Here is a 23,549-nt window from a genome sequence, read left to right as displayed (position 1 = left end):
AAAAGTGATGAAGGTTAGCCTAAAAATCATGGGGGAAAGTCGCTTAACTTGTGATATGGCACACTGGTGTGACATTCATGTTTGGGGAGTCTAGTTTGAAGTAGTCATGTGTTCTTATTTTTAGATAATCTTCAGCCCTATATGAAAATGTATCCTGAACTCCTGTACACACGCCCACGCATTTAATTAGGATGGGCGGTCACCATATTCCCTGTCGGTAGGCGATATAAATACAGCTTACATCCATTTGTAAACTCTGAGGCTGAGCTACTATTCACAGGTCTGCACAAGACAAGGCACGGATTGGTTGAGAAGCTTCCCAAGTTCTTTACTTTCCCAAGTTTCTGACTTTCACTGCTGCTCAGCGCCTGTGATCCAGGATGGAATTCAAAGAACTAGGTGGTGATGACATCTCCGAAGGAGAGACGGAGGATTTAGACAGCGTTAAGGCGCTCACTGAAAAACTTAAATTGCAAACACGTAGACCATCATATTTTGAGTGGAAGGAACGATTGGAAAGCCGGCCTTGGAAAGAGAACGCAGACGTTTCAAACAGTGAAGATACGGACGAGCAACCAAGCCCGATTGAAGTTTCCATAGATGAGAATTCAGATCCAACTGTTCGGAATATTTGTGGTTTTGAAACTATCGACGATGCCTTGTCTTGGCTTCGGAGTGAACTGGTGAGTATCCTGCCTTTTTACCTGTGAGAGAATGAATCACATCGCAAAGCTAAAGTGAACTGCTTTCCTAAGCGATAAGTCATTTTTATTGTTACGATATTATCATCATACATATCATTTGGAATTAATTTATGATACCCTTGTAGAATCAGGGCTGTGCGCAAGTGTATGACTCATTTTCCATTGAAGAAAGCCGTCTCCATCATGGTCTTTGCGTTATAATAGGCGAAGTCATTATGTAAATGCAGAAGATAAGCCAGCATCAGAGATGAAAGCATTTACCTCAAATTATTCTCATCTCCTTTGGCTCCATTGTGAGGGGAGTAAAACCAGACAGTAGATCTCTAGTCAAATTAGAGTGACTGTTCACTTCTTTCTTTCATCTCTCTCTTTCCATCTCTCTCTCTCTATCTCTTTATATCTATCTATCAGTCTATTGGTGAATTGGATCTATTCCAGTATTTAATACATTTAGATCTGAATTTACATTGTTTACTTTGAAAGACATTTATCCCCTGTTTGCAGCATGTGTCAGTTACATTTGCCCTATGAGATAACCAGATCTTGTCTCTCACATGTGATAACAAGCTTGCATGCTCCTTCTGTTCTCTCTCCCTTCAGAGGGAGATGCAGCTTCAGGATAACCGGCTGGCCCGGCAGCTTATCCGCCTGCGAGCGGAGATCCACCGCATCAAGGTGGAGCAGGTGTGCCACCGGCACAAGGAGATGCTGGACGACGCCACCTACGAGCTGGAGGAGTGCGGCGAGGAGTCCGACCTGCTGTGCGACATCCCCATGAAGGCCGCCTTCGCCCTGTCCACGCCACTCAAGCACCTGGGCCTCACCAAGATGAACATCAACTCTCGCCGATTCTCCCTCTGTTGAGTGAGGTCGACTCTGTTGACGACTCAAAAAAACCAAAACTCTTTTTGCTCTGTGCAGGCTATGTGTTGTGTGCTTGGCTGCATGTGGTAGGTAAGCATAAAACACATAAAGGATCAATGGACCGATGACAAATTGAACAGGAATTGAAGAGCCATATACACCATTGATTTGAGTCGAGCCCTGTTATGGGATACTGTTGGTTGCTGAAGAGGTTTTGGCTCAGATTCTGTCCTTCCGCAGGGCTCCAGTGTCAGATTGCACAGATGAGGACAGACTACAGTAGTTGCTCCACAGTAATACAAGTTTGGAGAAACATATCAGGTCTCACACCACCCCTATAACTGCTTCACCTAAACACCTATCAGGTTTAAGCAACTCACTTGTACTGAAATACAAACTCCAGGTGTCATAAAGCACAATGACATCCCTAGCAAGCAAAAAAAATATATAACTGCCACTCATCATAAAAAAAGTCACGTGCACAGGCACTAACCAGCGTCATGTGTTCTGGAGAATGCATGGGACATTCACGGTCGTGCACAAGTTGGAGCTCTGGCGAGAGGAGCAGCTCCCGTCATCGTCAGCGTCTCCTACAGAGGTGTGGAAAAGCATGTCGGGCAGGCGCTCGCACAGCAGGCAAAGGGAAGCAGACAAAAAAGAAACGTGCGCCCTTATCCAGACCTGGCAGAGCTCCCGCAACACCAGTCACACAGGAAGCAGGAGGTCGTGGTCCAACATTCTGTCACTTGTTCCCCAGGCACTGGAAATAGCTGGGATCGGTAGAGGGGTTATGGCTGAAGTGAAGGGGATTGATGGCAGGTTGCGCCCCCCGTGTGTACTCGGCCCATTTGATCTGCACGTCTCTCTGGCTCATACTGAAGCTTTCCACCGCATACACGGAAATGTGCTGTGAAGTATGCACATCATTTTACAGATTTGTATTTGGGGATGAATGCTTTCCATGCACTTGCAAATGGGTGCACCTTTAGTTTATCAAGCAAAGTCAGGTGTCATAAAAGCACACGTTGAATTCATCTGGGTTCAGATGTGCTCACAGAATGTTTTAGTACGATCCTTATGTACAATTATACAGATGTATAGATAGTATATTAGCCTGATAGCATATATTATAACATTTTAAATGTAATATTATTTTATATTATATTATAATAATATTGTGAAAGATGTCAAAATGACAAAGAATAAAAAAAAGAATATATAACAAATTGTTTGTAAAAATGCCTTACTATATTTTCCAGAATAAGTAATTCATGTCATGTCACATATGAGAAAGCTTAATGATGGGATGTATTTTTGAATGTATGTACGTTCTCTGAAAGTAGAAGTTTCTTTCAGAAGTTTTATTCCAAACAATAAACACACTGAACAGTACTTGACCATGAATGAATTGATTGAAATGCAAGCACAAGCACACATACATTCACCAGAATCCCATGCTCTTACAACTGATGTCGATCATACTAGCACTATAGATTTATATCACCAAAATGTGCTGTAAGATTGACTTCATATGAAATATATCATGAACGCCTATTTACTTGTGCATTCACAGTATAACAAGAAAAAATTTATGTTAAGATGATACAACAATAATTGTAGAAACTATCCTGTAATATAATATACAAATACCTCTGCATTTCCAATGAAAGGACAGGAATGCATTTAGGGCAAACAGCTTAGATACACCATTCAACTTAAAGGTGAATGACATCACATATGATATCAGAGAAAGTGATGGATTGACTGACACTTTCACAGACTGAGTAAATTGAAATTATAAGGGTTTTTTTTTTTTTAAAGAAAAAAATGGACAAAGATCCTGAAGTATTTCTTGGGGCTGTAAGGCGTCTTTGAAATATATAGGCAACCTATCCAACTGAAAGTAGTTTGAATTTCATTTTCAAGACGCCCGAATACAAACACCAGTGCTTTTGTAGTTCATATACAAATAGTTCTGGCCCCACTGAACAAAAGCGGAACAACACAAGAACTTGAATAACCCTGGCATGTGAGCTTTAGAAGGAAAGAAAGGGGTGAGCTTTTAGAATGCAATTTGATCGGGTCTACCTCTCCATCTTAGACTCAATGAAACAGCCCGACCAAGATGTGAATATGAGACGATTAGGACCTAGTTTCTCAAAAGCATTACTTCTTTAAAAACAGTGTTATATCAGTGAGGTAGCTCAGAAATCCTTTGCAAACAGAGTCAAACAGGTTCGTCTGATTATGACAGAAAGGGAAAACATCAGATGAACCAGAGTGAGTCCCATTGCAAGTAAAGAATCTTATTTCACTGACCTTGTTGAGATCACTGAACTCACGTATAGAGCCAGATACGGTATTATGGCTATGCTAGGTTAGTGTTTGTGTGTGTGTGTGTGTGTGTGTGTGTGTGTGTGTGTATGTGTGTGTGTGTGTGTGTGTGTGTGTGTGTGTGTGTGTGTGTGTGCGTGCGTGTGTGTGTGCGTGCGCTTGCACGCATGTTTGTGTATGTTAGTGTTTTTGCATATACAGTGAGGTTAAGTACTTTTCAGTGTTTGTCATATGACAGAAGGAGTAATAGAAGTCAAGGAAATATGTTTTTCTGAATTGTCTTTATCACTTGCACAAATATAGAAATGTCCCTGCTAAAGCATGCTAAATCGAGCTGAAAGAACCTGTACACTCTGATACATTTCAATTCTTTATTTCACCAACATAATGTTCTTGAGTGGAAAAAGACAGAAGGTGAGCCTGTTTATGTTTCATGTTTGAACATTGATCTTCCCATTGCAGACTACAGTTTATTGCTCTCACACTTCCTGTGTGTTTGGCTTACTTCCTGCCGTAGATGCTGTAGCTGCAGCCTGCTACCGCAACAAAAGAATGTGCGGCAGCCTCAGTGATGAGAACAGAACCCTCAGACTGAAGGCAGATGGCGGACACGACACCATAGAGAACAAGTCAGATTGTCTTTACAAGCCTCAATGTGGTGGATAGCAATTTTAGCCCTAAAGGTTACTCAAGAGTACAGAATGGCATACAGGCCACAATGTGTGTGTGTGTGTGTGTGTGTGTGTGTGTGTGTGTGTGTGTGTGTGTGTGTGTGCGCGCGTGTGCGTGTGTATGTGTGTGTGTGTGTGATTTGTGACTGTTTATCCCTGCATCAATAATTAACAATCCCCATTGATGTTGTCTCAGGAATTGCAGCTATCTTTCTTTCCATACTGCTGCTGCTGCTTGGTATTGAGGCAGTTTTATTCATGTGCAGCATTCTTGAAGAGCGATGGAGAGCTCCCTCTGGATTCTTGCACACAGGAAATAATATAATCACAATAAATAAATCATTGTACACAGAAATTGCCCCTTGGGGGTTTTATTGGTTCAACCCAAGAAGGCCTCCAAGCATTTGTTTATTCAACAACAGATGAAAACATTTATCACAACATTTTGCATCAGCACAAAATACATTTCTGAAATGATATAGTCAGTATTTCTTGGGTATTAATGCTACAACATTACATGTCTACATGATAATATCCATGTTAAATCTTTCACTATTCTTCTGGATGTCGACTAAGACAAAGTTGGTAATGCCAATGCCATACCCAAACATGTGAAGATGAGCAACAAAAGTTCATCCTAACCTTATCAGTTTAGCAGTGGTTGGTACCATAGCTGTTAAATGTCAGGAATCCACAGACTATACAGGGGGGGGACACCCTGACCCATTTCGCCTGTGAGGCTTAACGTTCTCCAGCACACATCTGTGTGGAAGGCACCTGTGAGCCCAAGCTGGGTGAAGAGCTAAGCCTCTCAACGACAGGAAGCTTGCTTTGGGTTGCTTGCTCTCCACTGCCGTGGTAAGACGTGTGTATGTGTGTTGCATGTGTGTGTGTGTGTGTGTGTGTGTGTGTGTGTGTGTGTGTGTGTGTGAGTGTGTGTGTTTGAGTGTGTGTGTGCGTTTAGGTGTAGAGCACAGGATGCAATCCTCTCGCTCATGTTGATTGCTGATTCTTATGTGGCACATGTCTGTTCGAACCGAGTTAGACGTTCTTGAGACATATTACGAACAAATTCCGAAATTTCATCAGGCCTGTTTGTAAAGGCTTCATGTATGTTTCTGTAAAGGATATGGACATGGAGAGCCGAACCAGGGCCTCTTACCAGTAAACGCAAGGAACGTTAACTCTGACAAAGCGCTGGGCAGACTTCACAAGGTAAGTGAAAGAATCCATCAACTGAACTGCATGTCTTCAAATTGCCCAATCTTTATTTTATAAGAATTCGAATTTATTCAGTGAATAAGATTTAAAAAAACAACAACAACAATAAAAAAACATGTGGAACAAGATACTGTATGAATGTGAATAAAAGCCTGTTTTCTTAATTTTTAAAAAATTTAAGTGAATTCAGGGGATTTCCAATGATATTGGATATTTACTAAAAATGAGCTAGAAAATGAAATCATTATACATTTCGCCTATCCTTGCATGAGGATTTAAAGGCTTCTTCTAAAAGTCTTTGTGAAAGTGAATGATGCAGATATATCATGTCATGTTTGAATCATATCAGTTACAATGCAACTGAATGTGAAAAAGACTCAAAACCACACTTGACATTATTTTGAATTATGTATATCATTATATAAAATTGTATTATGGCAAATGTTTAAATGTCATGATCTCCTAAAAGTTTATTTCAAAAACACTACGCGATACTTGACAATCTAAAAAATTGAGATGACAGTAAATTAAAAGCTACAAATCCACAAACAAAAAAAACATAATTCTGGCAGTGTTGTTTTACACAAGTGAAACAAATGTGTTGATGTACAGGATATCCTGAGACCTGACACTCTTGTGTGAAGTTTCTTTATGGGACAAGAGTTGTGAACTGACAACAATCCTTTTGAGATATTTATAGGCCTGAGTTTTACAGTTGTTAAGCTATTTATCAGAACACTGTTTAATGTCCATTTTTTAGTCATGTTAGTTGACATGCTCTAAGGCCGACTAACTCTATCTTATCAGATTATCTAACACCAAACCATTTCAATTAAAAAACATTGACAATTTTTGTTCATTACTTCCGGGGAGGAGTGGGACATTTTTACAAACTTTCAGTAGGCAAGTTTACAAACTACACATTTTAAGCAGGCAAAAACATTGTAAAAGTAGGCCTCAGAGTCATTGTTACTTCTTGTCATCGATCCATTGGGAAATTATGTTCTATTATGATGTTTAATTTAAAGGCTTTAGGTAACAGCAACCTCTCTAACTTGATTTCAGCAGTTTACAACAGGAAATCAGCATACAATGCACTATGAACTATGAAATAAAAACATGTAATTCTACATGCTACAAATAGAGATGGGCGGCATAGCCGACAATCATTTCGTCTAATTTGATAAATCAGAGGGGTTTGACCCTTGCCTCTCCAGAGCGGAAAATAGTGACTCTGTTTAGATATCGCGCACAGATATGGGCGATGTTCCCAAAGGCACCCCCTCCCATCCTCTCCCTCATACCCCTCTGCACTGTGGGGGTCAGACTTTTCCCGACTCAGCAGTATAATTTCTCACGGGTTTGGACCCTGGGGACTTGCAGCCCCTGCGATCGGCCCACTGACCCTCCGTCTTGACCTGCCCAAAGGGAGATGGGCCAACAGAGGCTTGGATTCTTATGCACACGTTTAGTATAAAGAGACACACATAGAGACACAGATGCGCGCGCACACACACACACACACACGCACACACGCACACACGCACACACACACACACACACACACACACACACACACACACACACACACACACACACACACACACACACACACGCAAACACATACATACACAACAGCATACACAAACATACACACACACACACACACACACACACAAAATAACCTAGCCATAGCCACAATATCTTTTGGCTCTATAATAACCTATAATATCCTGTAATACCGATTATTTTTGCATTTTTGATTCGGAATAAAATGAAACAAAAATCACTTGAACCAGCCCTAGTGTTGACTTCCAGATTCTTACAGTTTTATTAAATTTATAAAACTATTTATCAAAACTCTATTTCGTTGTCATATCCTAAACACAACCATCATATGCTGATTATGTTTGAATCAGTTTCACATGAATATACTCAACACAAAACATAGTGGACAAAACAGGTTTATAGGATATAGTGTACGCATGATTTTTTTCCACAAATACTCTTCAAGTACTAGAGGATCATTTACAAGAGTACAAGAATATACTGACCAAACACAACAATAAGACCAGACCTGTACATTGAGAACTTTTTCCCTCTCCACATTGTGAAGTACACTTAGGCTGGGTGAACCCTGCCTGCAGTATGGTGAAAACCAGACTACACTACAATATGTCTTCAATCTCTTCCACCCAAGTTTTTACAGTAAACCTGCCACCTGCCACTATATCCCCATTACCCCATATAGCCCCATACCAAATCTGCAAAACCATAGCCTACAATAATTCTCAGCCTTTGACAACTTATTGTCAACAACATTTTTATTTAGGACTTATTGTTGAGTTTACAGTTAAGCACCTTCAGTGTGTCAAGTGTGTTCAAGTGTCTTTATACACATTGTTTTTTAAACAAAGGGTTCATGGGTGTGCAGCAGGTAGTGCCTTGAAATGACAGACGAGACATTATTTGAGTTTTCTGTGTCTGAAGAGAAATGTGTTACTGTAAGAACAAGACCGTAGCCATGTAGGGACCACATGTGCCATACAGGTGGTACTGTATGTAGGAACGCATGGGGTGTTATGTTTATGTTTTCTTTTAAACAATGATATCTAATGATACTGTTTTCTCATTTTTGTGTGTGATTCTATCTTATGCCATTGAGGGTTGAAAAAATTATAACCATACTACCATCGTATAATCATATGAATATGAATATGCGCATTGGTATAGTTGTGCAGATCTGAGCTGATGTTCTGCTCCTTGAGTGTAAGGCTTCGCTCACTGTGGAATACTTTGTACCTTAGTTTTTAAGCTATAGTAAAAAAACTGTAATGGGATAGATTTCTTTGTCTATTTAAGGACGCAATTCTTGACACTCAATGGCATTCAATAGCTCTTGTTCAATACTCAATTACTGTAGTTTAAATAGCTCAATTCACCTATGAAGCCATGATCTTGATGGATTGTCTATAAATACGTCCATTACTCTCTGTTGAATAAATCACACCAGTTTGCTGTGTTGGGAGGGTTACTATACTATCCTTAATATTTTAGAGTTAAATATTCTAAATATTTAGGATTATATGCCATTTTATGAAATGTGTACAGTATTACAGTTTTTCTCGATTGCTTTAATGCTATTGTCAATTCTGACATCACGTTTTCAAAACAATTAACACAGAAGCACTAAACAGAAACACTGTGGCCAAAATGCCACAGTTTGCTTGCAAAAGACCCAAACACTTTCAAACATTTAACTACAACTATAACAACTTAAAATAGGCAAAATCTAAATCTCTAAATGTGCCTAGACTTACAAATAGCAGCACAGAACAGACATGGCATCTCTTACAATGAATGATTGCTGATTGGATTATTGTGCAAAGGAGATTAACACATTCACAAGTTCATAATTTTGCAAGCAATATCTATTAGCTGTGAGAATACATGTTTTTCATTGGTTTCACACCCAATGAAGTTGGGAGTCTTTGTATGGGAACTGTGTTAAATGTTTTGAAAAACATTGTGAAACGTGTTAACCCAGTGAAAATGTGTTAAACCATTTGCAAAAGATAGTTGAACACTATTTAAAAAGCTGAAAATCAAGATCAAGTGGGTCCCAGCTTCATTACTTGCATCAAAGCAATCAAGAGAAACTGTAAAGTGCTTTTTTCACATTCACATTTTCTTTTGTTTTTGCTCAACTATCGACAGGGTGACCAAGTGGTCATCATGATCCACACACTCCAAAACGTATTTACATGTAAAAGTTGCCTCAGAGTTATAGCTAGAAAATGTAGGAATTCGTAATTCAGAGGTTGCACTGAACATTAAGTGTCCTTTGTCTTGGTAAGCATGAGCATGGGCATGTTGCACTTGTGTTTGACCTCCGACATCATTCCATGTCTGATATTCCAGTAAGACCTTATTTGATCTGACTTATAATCACATCTCTTCAGTTACTTTAGTCATTCATGTTTGTCCCTTACCTCCTCTGTCTCTGTCCTCCTCTGGTCACCTCTGGTCCATCACAGAGACCATGGGGTGCAACTGCAGCTCTGACTACTATGATGAGGACTGGCAGGAGCACCTGGATGAAAAGTGTGATCAGTGCAACTGCCCTCTCCCTCCAGACTCTCTCAATCCGGTGAGTGTGTGCCGCACATCTTTACCAGGACACGGTGCAGTCTTTGAGCCTTACTTTAAAAGAGCAAAGTAACACCATGGAAGAGATGTCTCTTTGATGTCAATATTCAACGTCTCTTAGCGCTAAGATGGTACTCAATTAGTCCAAAGCCAACCCTACCTGATCAGCAATGTTACACAGTGCAATATCAAGCCTTCTGGGCACGGATTGACAATGTCAGAGACATTGCATGTGTTGTTTTGAGTCTATCTACAAATTTTTATAACAAGGCCAAATCTACTTGCTAATTGAACATTGTGAGCAAGATCCTGTCCTATCCACACGATTGCTTCATTCAAAAACAAGACATTTTACTCTTTGAATCACTTTTGTGAAAGAGAACCAACAAAAGGGCTTGGATGGTGTTCACACAACGTTTAACCTTCTCAAAACACCTGTAAGATAGAAGAGCAGTAACTTTTAGGAGAACATTTTTATGGTGAATGAAGTGAAACATGGGAGGAGTTTCGGGCTCCACTGGTATTTCCACCAGGTGTAATTTATGGGCAGTGAACATGTGATGAGAAATGAAACTGATTCTGTTTCTGGCGTTGTTATGGTAACCTGAAAAAAAATACCTTGCCCATGCCGTTATTCTTGGGCCCGCCTTACATAACCTAGAAGGAAATTGTCCTTTGTGTGCACAATCAGTCTGACCTGTGACCAAGATGTCGTGCACAACTTCCTCCACCACAAATGAGAACTTACATTAAAGAACAACACATGCTGGGACTGATAAACATGTATGAACAATGATCAACAACACAGCAGTTTGGAAAAACGTTGCCCTCTTTGTTAAAGTCATAGCATGCTTTTGTTACTTAGAATTTAGGGGGAACTTCACCACTTCCCTCTAATTAAAGCCAACTGATTACTGCTGTCTGCCTCCATACTGTATGCGTAGCATGATGGTGAAATTATGTGGCTGAAGTTTTTTTTTTTCATAAACTCTCTGCTATACAAATGACCAAGTACACTGTGACGTAACATGAAACTCAATGCATGAACCTGGTTGAATCAATGCAGGCCAGACTGGTTTTCTTACACAAATTATTCGGCAGATTTTGCAACATGCCAACCCACATAAGTATGCAGTCGCTGCATGGAAAATGATCTTGTGTTATGAGACTGTTCACCTGTCACATTGCAATTACACTAAAACAGGTAGTACATTGAGAGAGTTAGCCAGGATCTGCTAATTGTAAATTGTGCTTGAAGATAGGAGAAACAAGTGTGATGTTACAAAACAAAATTGTATGTGTAAGTTTGATCTTAATGTATTTTTCCAGTTTTGCCAAAAGCCAATAAACATAGCTTATAGTTAAGAAATGGCTTGGATAAATATTTGGATATTATATCTTTGCTGTGTGCTTCAGTTTGTGTACAGTTTGCTTTTATTTTACCCATTCTATTGTTCAACTGATTTTCAAGTATTTAAGAAGTATTTATTCATCTTTTTGCACTGATGGTCCTGCCTCTTAGTACAAAGATGACCCCAGTGGCTACCCAACCCAGTACGATCCACCACCAACCTCTCCTCTAGGTATGTCAAATCTGAGTCTTTGTCTGTGTCTCAAATCTTTCTCGTTCATGCAGCTTATGTGAGAGTACTTAGCGACCCACTGACTGGGTTTTGAATGGCATGTTAATTAATCAGGGCACCAGGGGGTTTGGATGTTGTGCAAACCTGAAGAAAAGTTTGCTGGCTCATGTGCACGTCGTCTGGCAGGCCAAGTGGGACATTCACAAGCAAAAATCTGGTGTAGGGAGTAGACTGCTTGCTTTAATCCACCCCCAGACAACATTAGCTTTGCTGTCTTATCGTAGACTAACCAGCCAAGTAGAGCAGCCCAGGACCCAGGGCATTAGCCCATACTTGTTTTTTTCTTGAACACATAGTTCATTGTTTGCCAGTGTACACACAACGTAATCTTGATTGGCCTGAAAACCAGTCATTTGGCTGCCGTGCACAAGAAATATCTGAAATATTTAATTCACTGTGAAACCCATTTGAATACAGTAATGGCTGATGCTAATGATCCCTTAACATACTCATCTCATAGATCTACTTGGTGTCTGTTCCGCAGACGAGCTGGTTGTTGCCCTGCACTCCTATGAGCCCAGCCACAGCGATGACCTGGGTTTCGAGAAGGGCGAGAAGCTGAAAATCCTCGACAGGTGAGAGTGCGTCTGTCTGAGGGGCCAAGGCACAGGGGAGCCAATGGCGATGGCGCAAACGCTGAGGTCAAGGGGAGAACCTCTGACTCACACCATGAGTCAAACCCTCAGAAGATAGAGCTCCAGGAAATAGTCCAAAGGGGCAGACCGAGGGGGGGACTTGAAGAAAAGGAGATGACTGGGATCTGGTCATCACTCCTGTGGTGTCTCATCTTTCTTTCAGGTTTAGGATGAATCATTATGTTCTTAATGGTTCTTTTGTTGTTGTTTCTTTTAAGAGAGGACCCTGAATGGTTCATGGCAGAGTCCTTGATCACGGGAGAGAGGGGCTACATCCCATACAACTTTGTGGCCAAGTTTAACACCATTGAGATCGAGCCGTAAGTCGCTGTACATCTCAACACCGGAATTCTCACAGACCTATTTGTGTATTTCGTTTCTGAACAAATAAAAGCGCTATTTTTACACGGTGAACATTTATAGCTACTTTTCACACTTATCTCACATTGGGCCTATGAAGGTTGAACCCAAGTCACTCTTACACACCATACAAAGAGGCAAAACAAGACAAACTTTTACCTCGTAATTCAATGTCCACGGAAGACTCAATGTGTACTTCAACTAACGGCATTGTTTGGTGTCTGGCCTTTCTGTATGCAGCTGGTTCTTCAAGAACCTGTCTCGAAATGACGCCAACAGGCAGCTCCTGGCTCCGGGGAACACACAGGGCTCGTTCCTTATCCGAGAGAGTGAGACTACCCCAGGTATGAGAACCAGTGCCAGGGAAGGACATGGGGCACCTAGAGGGGCCACAGAACATAAAGACATAGAACAAATGATCTGTTTTTAATTGTTGGTGGGTATGGAAACTAATTTATTTGTTGGTGGGTATGGAAACTTGTCAGTTATCATAATAATTCTAAATGTATATTTATATAACACAACAATAAAGGCAAATGCTTCTTTTGAATAACAGGCAGTACAGCACCCCACAATGACTTCATACAAAGTCAGATAGTGTAACAAGCATCAAGGCACACGTGAATGCTGTATTCATCTGCACACTGAGATCTTTTATTCACATCTTTGGTTTCCACGCTTTTTGACATTTTGCATGCTTGCACACTTTGTCTGTGCAGCCGCAAGCAGCGGTTCAGCGGTTCAGTAAGGCTTGTGTAAGAGACGGCGTTTAGAAGTGCCTCAATTCCTCTCGTTCATCGGCTGATTTGCTGTTTCTGAACAGGTAGCTTCTCCCTGTCTGTGAGGGACATGGACCAGAACTCAGGAGACGTGGTCAAGCACTACAGGATCCGTAACATCGATAGTGGCGGCTACTACATCACCACCAAGATCTCGTTCGCGTCTCTGTCGGAGCTGGTGAAGCATTACTCACGTAGGTGTTCTCCCTCGCGCTTCTCTTCACAAACTCGATGGCCTGTTTCAATTGCTGTCAACGTCTGTGTGTCTAAATCACCCTTACACACAGCCCTGAGTGTGTGAAAACATATGCACTTCTTCCAAAAAGTTACGTCATTCCATTAGAGTATGATACTGGCTTTAGCCTCGGGGAAGAGCTGAAGGTTTGCATACAGGGTGTGACCCTGGCAACCCAGCTCAGGAACAAAAGCATTTAGTGGCAGAGTGGCAGAGTGAATGTGAACCAAGCTCAAGAGATATGACATATCTGAGTCCCATTTTCATTACAATGACAATAGGTGAAATTACTCCTTTCACTCCTCCATAAAAGCTTTGGAGATATGTTAATGACCAGCATCATTCACATGTCAATGTTGACACTTTAAACGCAGTACAAGTACCTCTTGAAGGAAATCATGTGATAACAGGCCATGACCTCTTCGTCTGATTCAATCACTTGAACAATCTTTGAACTACCAGTACGTGTCTAGTGTGAGAAAGTATTGAGCAGATAAAAATAATGCACATTTCCATCTGGTCTGTTTTTCTTCCTTGTCTTTCTTGCTGTTTTCTGTCTCTCTTTATCTCTCTGTTTCTTTCTTTTTGTCGTATCACTTTCCTGTCTGACTTTCTTTATTACTTTCATTCTCTCACCCCCCCCCCCCTTTTCCTCTCCTGCAGGAGATGCAGACGGCCTGTGCACTCGGCTGGTGAAGCCCAGTCAGACGCGTATGCCTCAGAGGCCCTGGTGGCAGGATGAGTGGGAGGTGCCGCGAGAGTCCCTCAAGCTGGAGCGTCGGCTGGGGGCCGGCCAGTTCGGTGAAGTGTGGATGGGTAAGAAAGAATGATGGTCATCTGTGTGTGGACCACCGCCCATGGCAATCGAGGGTTAACCTTTAGACAGGTTACACTTTTTATTCTATGTATGCATATATGCTACATAGGCCATGTACAACTCAGTCAGGACTTGTGTTCATTAACAAACAGATTACAGTGATTACAGTGACACTTAAAGCTATATCACAAAAGGTCTCTTAAGTTCATCATGAGGACTGAGCATTGTTCATTTTCAAAGCTCTTTCAAGGAAAGCACATGAAGCATTTCACTGCTTTGAGCCATTTACGATTGGTATTTTAAATGTACTATTCCTGTCAACACCCTCGATATGAGCTCAGCTGATCTGGGGAGGTGATTATGAATTTCCTATTCTAGATAAAGGAACCTGTTGCTCACCAGGCCGGGTTCCCCTGTGTGTGTGTGTGTGTGTGGGCTTTTCTTCCACAGTCTGTGATTTCCCAAACACTGATGACTAGGGTACTTGCACAAGCCTCAGGCCTGTTAAAGCAACCTTTATAAAAGCTACAGCAGTTTCAGCTTTGCGTGGTTCCTTGGGGTTGCTGTTTTCCGATATGTAAATAATTCAACACGTGGTTGACAAGTTGTGAACGTAGGTTGACACAATCTCATCAATCCTTAGTTCATCCACAACTCTCTATCAGAGACAGAGAAAGAGAGCGAGAGAAAGAAAGAGAGAAAAAGAGAAAGAGAGAGAGAGAGAGAGAGAGAGAGAGAGAGAGAGAGATGATACCTTCTGTAGAACTGGGATATTTGCTCACATCCCTGAAGCAGTACTGTATGTGGTACATATTATGACCGCAGAGCTGTATGTAGGCTGCTAGCCGAAGAACTTAATCATGATTCTGTAAACCACAAGTCTCACATGCTCTCCCCTTAGCTATTCAGTGATTGTTATGTGTAAGGTCAGTGGGACGGTGTGTATGTGTGTGTAACGGATGCCAGCCAGCTTAGCTGTGTGTGTAGAACATTAGTAAGCCTCACCCCCCAACGCCTTAAGAATGCTGCTGGCATGAAAGCTATATAGTAGCCTGGGCTTTTAGCTGGATTGTTTGTACGCTCGACTCCCGATCCGAGGTGCTGCTGGTTCACAGGTTCGAGTCTGGGCGTGTGCAGGGCTAGACGGCAGGGGTTCAACACAACGCAGATTGTTTGTGTGTGTGTGTGTGTGTGTGTGTTTGTAAAAAAAGTCTGCATACTAGTCGTACATATATATACAGTACATTCATTTAGCCGATGCTTTTTTAAAAAAAATCTAAAGTGACTTATACATTATGCCATTTATATTGCAAGGGCCACTGTGCCTAGAGCAACTCGGGGTTAAGTGCCTTGCTCTGCACAACCATGGAAGACAGGTTTTGAAACAATGAATGTATGTTGACCTAATACAACAAAAAAATATTCTAGCATGCAGTAGCTAGAAAAAGTTGTGGGTTAAATTCCCAGCTACCAACATTGTGCCCAGGGAGACTGATCCTTGTAACAGTTCATGTGTGTAAGGCACTTTGGATAAAAGCATCAGTCGAATAAATACAGTACATGGGAACAGATTCTACTACCAGTAATACTGCCTCACATCAGAATTGGAACCAATTTGTTTTATCTGTTGAATACTGATTGGCCAGTGGTGGCTATTTTGTTGAGTGTTATTATTAATAAATATTACTGTCACTCCACTACTTTTATCGGTAACGAGCATGTAACTAAGTAGGCTATTTTATTTAAATCAAGTAACGCAATTACAATTAGGCTACTGAAATATAAATGAGTTTATACTCGAACACTTGAAAGACAGAAATGTAGCGATGAGTTGTAAAATATGTGCAGGTGCAAAGACCCTCCACATCTAACGAAACTTTAGGAGATGAGAGCAAATATGGGATATTGAGAGCCAGTGCAAACATAGCAAATCTCCACAACTGTAGCTTAAGTGGTTCTTTAGATACCTATGTGTCAATTACCCACCTTGTCCTTGAAATTGTTGACCAACATGTGTGTATGGGGGTGGGGGCGTGGGGGGGTGGGGTGTATGAAATTTGATGACAATACGTCTCCAAGTCTATTTATTAGCTTTCTGCCGTTACTCAGCATTAAACAGGAAGCAGCAGTGTTATGATGATCGGATTATCTGCCGAGGTAATCGGACCCCCTGGCTGTTGTTTGTGTGTGAGATGGGTGTTCTCGCCATTGTCCGTCTGTGCTTGGCGCACACAATGTGATATTAGGCGACCCACTCCGTCTATCAGGGTTAAAAATACTCCTCCATGGGACTGGCCATCGGTCCAACGCCTGGTTTGTGTTTACTACTTCCTCCTGCTGTCTAGCGCAGCATTTGTTTTTCTCACCCTCTCGCTCCCTTTCTCTCTGTCAACACCTCGGCGTTTGCATGCACCCATATCATACGGCATCTGTTATGTGCAGGGTTTTTTTTCTTTTCAGAGTGAATTGGCTGCAACTCGTATGTACAGCATATCAAAGGAACTGTTGTGCCTTTTGTGCCCCGAGTGATTACTGTTCAGATAACACCGTTTGCATGAGATTTGTGTAAATAAACAAATGGTGTTGGCTCTCACAGAACAATCCACGTCTAAGCTGAGCGATGAGGTTTGGTGTGACACATACAAGGTACCTTATGAGCAAAACAATAATGCAATTTTCTGTTTTGATTTAGGCGTGTACAACAACAACAGAAGGGTGGCCATCAAGTGCCTGAAGGCGGGGACCATGTCCATCAGTGCGTTCCTGGCCGAGGCCAACCTCATGAAGGCCCTGCAGCACGCTCGCCTGGTGCGCCTCTTCGCCGTGGTCACGGCGGAGCCCATCTACATCATCACCGAATACATGGAGAACGGTGAGAGAGGCCCTCCACTGGACTGCTGATCGCTGGCACTGTATACTGCTCTTAAAAACAGAGCGGGCCTGAGAGTTTGAACAAAAGCAGATTTGTATGTGGACAGTGTTACGAATCCAAATTCAAACTGTTTACTTAACAATGTGCAAATAATTCATTCTTAAATACATTTCCAGAGAGAGTGAATGACCAAGTGAAATGGTTTGACAGTTGTGTAGTTACAGAGATATTGGAAATGGTTCACCTTTTGGCCTCAGTGTCCTTATGGTGTTCTTATTTATTGAGTTATGTAGCACACACCCTTTGTTGCATGGATGGCTAACTTGCATGCAGTCACGGTGCTTCCTTTCAACAACAAACCACATATCGAGGATTCAACAGCCTCGTAAACCCTTATCTTCCCGGAGGCCGCGCAGGCATGGCATGAGATGCTATGGAAATAAACACCTATGTCAGTGTCATGATGCCATCATTGCTATTCATGACTAAACATGAAAACTAGCACAGGAGGAAGATTTTTTTAGCCATGCATCACAGCCCATGACTCGTTCATCTCTCTCTCTTTCTCTCTTTCTTTCTTTATCTCTTTCTCTCTCTCACACACACACACACAAACACTCTCACAAACACACACACACTCTCACACAGTTCTGCTGCACTGACTTCCCCTGGGCAACACCAACAGTATTTGATCAAATGATCACAAAGCTGATAAGAGCAATTTGTGTCCGACATCAGTGCTGGTTGACACAGTAAGAAGAACAACTGGAATTGCTTGCCTGGGTTTCGTGGAAAAGGCTCACTATGAAAATGCCCCCTGGACAGTGTCAGTGAGGTGTGTTTGGAGGCACCGCTGACAAAAATAACCTGGAAGTCTGTGGGTGTGTAGGGGAGAAGGCATGGATTTCTTGATCAGTCGCACTAAAAGGGAAGTTCCTCCCTGATGATTTATAAAAGGGGCATGTGATCCACTCACTCATTGTTCTTGCTAAGCAGACCTGTGGCTCTGTATGGCCAAGATGGCTCGTCTCCAGGAGCCGTGGCGCAATGAATATCCCAACAATACAGCAGTGCTGAAAGGGAAGGCCCAGCAATGCCAAATATATCCACTTATGCTTGCATAAGGTCTTGAAGGGCTCTGCTGTGGTAGCCCGTAAAGTCACTGTGAAATCCATCATGCAACAATGCTTTCCATTAACCCAACCCACAGAGAGACATGGAAGAAACAACAAAGTCTTTTTAAGAGGACTCCTCTAAAGTCAGTAAACAGTCACCAAAAGAGAGCCATTCTCTCATGGCCTAGCAGCTGTGTTTCTGACCAAAGAATACACCCAGGAGCCACCAGCAGAAAACCCAAACCAGACCAATAAAACCATGTTATGGTTACAGGTGTTCTGAGAATGGGCTGGATCTCTTTTAACTGCCTAACCCCAAATGGCAAACACACTGAGCTCGTACCCTTTACACGGGTGACTGAAGCGCCATGGCCAAGGACAAACCAAGTGCAAAGTGTGCTTTCTAATCTGTTATCCAATATGCATTGTTTGGTTTTATTTTAATTCCTCCTCTCAAAGGCTTGTTGTCCTTTTCAAGACCTCACATTGATGGTGGCAACAAGTAATCTCATTCACAGGGCACTGGTGACTGGGGATACTGGTAGTGAATGGGCCGTCTTTGTGCGCAGCCAGGGAAGGCCTTGTAGAGTGGCGGCCAAAGCAACAAATCTCCTGTTCCCTTTGTGCATGGCTCACGTGTCTGAGGAAACAATTGTTGCCACTGTTGTTGTCGTAAAGGAAGACTCAGTGTGTGCCCTTTTTTTCTCCCCAGTCATCTCTTCTTTTTTTATATAACACCGCAGACAATGTGGCCGGACTTATAACAGGATCTGAAGTTAAAGCAGAAAACAAAGTGACATTTTTGACCTCGACCTGATGGTTCCTCTTTGGCAGAAGGGGGCATCAAAGCAGCGCGTCTGTAGAGTGCAGTGTCGGCCGTGTCTATCCTCCTCCTCTGCTTTTTTGTTCTTCCTGCTCTGGACTTTTTTTCCAGGCTCGTCTTAAAGCGTTTCCTCAGACGGATGGCGGTCGCCGGTCGGGGCACGCGTGCATGCGGGCTCTGCTGAGGCACCGTATTTTCCCCTCCGCCGCCAAACACAAAACAGCGGGCCCGAGGAGCGTCCGTGCCGCAGGGCCTCACCTTGACGGATAGCAAGCGGACTTCCTGGGAATGTTATGTTCTCTATTCTGGTCAATCGCTGGCTATTTGTGGCTCTATTTTAAAGCGTGACGCACCCTATGGAACTCCAGGAACACAAAATAGTTCCACTCATTAATCTCCGCGCTCCCTCAAATGTTTGTTCTGCTTTGATCCTTTTTAACAACTGGGTGGGGATGACATATTATTATATACATAATTGTTTTTGAAATATGATATGTTGATGTTAGTCACTGTTAGTCTCGCATTGTCCGATGTATTTTTAATCATGTTGCTCCTACTGTGTTGTATTTCAGGCAGTTTGGTGGATTTTCTAAAGACTCCAGAAGGCATGAGGCTTAACATGAACACGCTCATAGACATGGCCTCACAGGCAAGTCATCAATCAGCCCGCCATTTCCTCGGCGACACTCTCTCCAGCACCACCTGTATTTAGTCTTTGCTCTCTTACTTTTGCTCTCTCGCTCGCTGTTTTCATTCCTCGGCAGAGAAAAGCTCCGTAATGCAACAATGAGTGCATGATTACGCTGGTAGATGGCAAGGCTGCTCCAGACATTATGAGGCTTACCTGTGTCTCAATCGAACATTAACAATGGAAACATGCCTGAGCATGGGGGGAGTCTGATGAACAATGCAAGTCTAGACAGTAGCCCAAATACAAGTGTGTCACCACAGGGGTACTCACCATCAGTTAAGGCTTACTCAGGTGCTCTCTCTCTGTCACACACACGCAGACACACAGACACACACACACACACACACACACACACACACACACACACACACACGCGCACACACACAAACTTATCCACTCAAAACAACCAATAAATCTAGGAACCATTTGAACAAGACTCACCTTTAGATGCATTGACCTCGCTAGTAAATATGTGGCAAAATTCAATTCTGACCATTTCTCAATCCCTACCACTGCGCACATGTCATTATGTGAGGTCATTTACTCGTTAGAAAGTGAAGGACAGGAATTGAGACCATGGGCAACAGAGTTAAGGGTTGTAAACCCATAGACAAGAGGACCCTCAAAACCCAATAAGCGTCTGCAGCCATAGAGGCAGGGCTGTTCTGTTGGATGCTCTGCTTAAGCACTTAGTGAGAGAATGTTCCTGGGCAACGATAAGAACAGAGTTGCCATTCAGCCACCATGTTACATGTCTTTAGCCCAGAGACTCAGAGACTCGTACATCATGTGACGGGGACGACAACTGAAACGGTTCCCGAAAGGCCCCGCTTGTCAGTCTGCCGCTCCGCAGAGACTCGAGTGTGCCCGTGTGTGCGTGTGTGTGTGTGTGTGTGTGTGTCTGTGCACGTGTTTGTGTGTGTGTGTGTGTGTGTGTGTGTACAGTATAAAATGGAGAGGCAGACAGTGATCTGAGAAGCAAACATGGTCTTTGTTTCTTCAGCACTGCAGGAAAAAAAACACTCTTCAAAGCGGTCCATACATCTCTCTGGGTGGGATTTTTTATTTTTTTTTGCAAAGCTCTATGTGTAACCACTTCCCTGCAGTGAGGTAGATACTGAGCGAGCGAGCGAAAGAGAGAGAGAGAGAGAGAGATATTAAATGTGTAAGTGTGTATTTGCGTGTCTGTGTGTGTGTGTGTGTGTGTGTGTGTGTGTGTGTGTGTGTGTGTGTGTGTGTGTAAGAGAGAGACAAACTAATGTGTGTTCTGAGCCCACTGTCTCCAATGAAGAGCCAACACACACCTCCCCTCCTTTCTTCCAAATCCCTCTGGCCTCATATCACCTACCTGTGAGGTGTTTCAACATTCTGCCTGCGCTCCACTGCCTCCTAAATACACTTGCTTACACCCCCACACCCCCCCCACCCATCCGCCACCCCAAAAGACGAGTTAGGGGAGCGCTGCTTTGATCGCGCGCAGCGAGGCGGTCGGTGCCACCGCCATAACGCCGTCTCCTCAGTCATGCGCCACCCGACGTGTCTCGACTCCACCACCGCAAGTCGTTCCTGTTGCGTGTGTCTCTTCGCCTCCCCCCCTCGCCTCCCTGCCATGCACCACCGTGTCGTCACAGAGCAGGGCCCAGCGTAACTCACAGGCACGTTAGATGAGTCTACATGGTATTGTGTCACCCGCATGTGAAGTCACTGAGAACTCCAGCTCCGTGTGGCACATGAAAAGAGACGAAGGTTAAAGTTGAGTGGTGTTTAGCAGACACTTTAGTCCATAGCACACCACACACTCTCTCAGTTCGGGAATCAAAACCAGCCGATGGTCCGTTTCTTCGAGCTCGTAAACTCTGCGGACAATGCAGCAGCGCAGGATGAGCGCTCGGGGCCAGTTGAACTGAAATAAAAGGAGATGTTGGCAAGGGAGCCGTGGAGCTCGCAGCTGGACACAGCGTTGGCCCAGCAGTAGGCTGACCTGTCATGGAGCAGCGCTGAAAGACGCCTGTGAAAACTGGGTGGAGCACGGAAGGCAGGGTCAGAGGTCACAGCAGGGGATGTAGGGCCCTCCCTGGATTAGGAATTTGGATGTTTCAGCCTCCAAAGTACACAGGCCCCGTCACTGCAATGAAAACCACGGGGAAAATGCTACTGCTATGTTTTTTTTTCTGAACAGACACTCACTCACACACACACACACACACACACACACACACACACACACACACACACACATGCCGATACACAGATATGTTGTAGAAACATAATGCAGTGACTCACAGTCATGGACTCCTAATTGATTCAGCTATGCTCCTTGCAGATCGCAGAGGGCATGTCTTACATCGAATGTAAAAATTACATCCACCGAGATCTGCGAGCAGCAAACATCCTCGTGTCACACGATCTCATCTGCAAGATTGCTGACTTTGGCCTGGCTCGACTCATAGAGGACAATGAGTACACAGCAAGAGATGGTAACAAACGGGCTATTATGTCTTTATGCTTTATTTCCCATCACAATGAATCCATACACAAGACCATACACACAAACACAACACACAAACACATGTAAATGTACAGACTGGTTTATTATGAGTAGCCCTGTTAGGAACTGCACCTCACACTAGACTAGAGGATCCATTTCATATGCTAAATTGTGACATGCTGCCATCTAGTGTCAAATGTTTCTGTAATGTCAATATTAGATGAGAAATCTTCTGTCTGGCAGGTGCTAAATTCCCCATCAAATGGACTGCCCCAGAGGCGATAAACTATGGAACCTTCTCCATCAAGTCAGACGTCTGGTCTTTTGGGGTCCTGCTAACTGAAATTGTGACATACGGACGGATCCCTTACCCAGGTGCCCATGCTTTTTATAAGACGTGGTTGTACAAAAACAGCTATAACTAAGTTCACATGTAATCATGCCATACTCTCTCCAGGATGTCAACCTGTTATGCAAGCTAGCATTCTATACCCTACTCACTCCAGTCACCAAATGCTAAACACATTCTCTTCTCCCAACGTCTCTCTAAGGAATGACTAACCCAGAGGTGATCCAGAACCTGGAGCGTGGCTACCGCATGCCCCGACCAGAGAACTGTCCAGATGGTCTCTATGACATCATGCAGCACTGCTGGAACGAGGCCCCCGAGGCGAGGCCCACCTTTGAGTACCTGAAGGGAGTCCTGGAGGACTTCTCCACAGCCACCGAGAGGCAGTACCAGGAGGGCGTGTAACAGCATGCTGTTCTAGTGAGCAGTTCAGTGTCCAGATATGCTGCCGGGCAAAAGGATTAGGCCCACTATACTCAGGGTCCTGGATTGAAATGACTTTTCATACAAAAAGGGCAAAAAATAAATTACTGTCAGCTGTTTTTGTGTGCCACTTTATGTTCAGTTATTCATTTACAACAAACTATTTAGACTTTTTTTTTTTAAAAAAATTTAAAATCAAGACGATATAGTTGATTATGGCGTATTAAGCAGTAATGTGTCTTTGTAAATGTCAAGCTCCCATTGTAATTAATCTGAGACAGGGAAAGGCAGACACAATTACACAGATGGCTGATGAATGTGATTTAAGGGCTTTGTGCCTCTATCACATTCAGTCAAGTAAGATTTAGTCAGTGTT

The 23,549-nt window shown here is 42.9% G+C and overlaps 2 protein-coding genes across 3 annotated transcripts; both read left to right on the top strand.

The window, feature by feature from the left end:
• Positions 1-249: 249 nt before the first annotated feature.
• fam167b (family with sequence similarity 167 member B) lies at positions 250-2,960 on the top strand. Its single transcript, XM_062523353.1, has 2 exons — positions 250-683; positions 1,305-2,960. The coding sequence occupies exons 1-2, from the start codon at positions 381-383 to the stop codon at positions 1,566-1,568; spliced, it is 567 nt and encodes a 188-aa protein (XP_062379337.1). The 5' UTR covers positions 250-380; the 3' UTR covers positions 1,569-2,960.
• A 2,606-nt stretch (positions 2,961-5,566) lies between these two features.
• lck (LCK proto-oncogene, Src family tyrosine kinase) lies at positions 5,567-23,348 on the top strand. 2 transcript variants are annotated; one of them, XM_062522448.1, is made up of 13 exons: positions 5,567-5,788; positions 9,832-9,944; positions 11,466-11,526; positions 12,071-12,161; positions 12,440-12,541; positions 12,822-12,925; positions 13,405-13,554; positions 14,259-14,411; positions 17,105-17,284; positions 19,795-19,871; positions 22,237-22,390; positions 22,645-22,776; positions 22,953-23,348. In XM_062522448.1, exons 2-13 carry the CDS (start codon positions 9,837-9,839, stop codon positions 23,153-23,155), a joined length of 1,515 nt encoding a protein of 504 aa, XP_062378432.1. In that variant the 5' UTR covers positions 5,567-5,788; positions 9,832-9,836; the 3' UTR covers positions 23,156-23,348. The 2 variants fall into 2 exon arrangements, with proteins under 2 accessions (XP_062378432.1, XP_062378431.1); XM_062522447.1 differs by having other exon boundaries at positions 12,047-12,161.
• The last annotated feature ends 201 nt before the right edge of the window (positions 23,349-23,549 follow it).

Source organism: Sardina pilchardus, chromosome 20 (assembly GCF_963854185.1).
Source record: "Sardina pilchardus chromosome 20, fSarPil1.1, whole genome shotgun sequence".
NCBI classification, from domain to species: domain Eukaryota; kingdom Metazoa; phylum Chordata; class Actinopteri; order Clupeiformes; family Clupeidae; genus Sardina; species Sardina pilchardus.
Note: the sequence above shows the minus strand (reverse complement) of the source record. Positions and strands in the feature narration are given on the sequence as shown.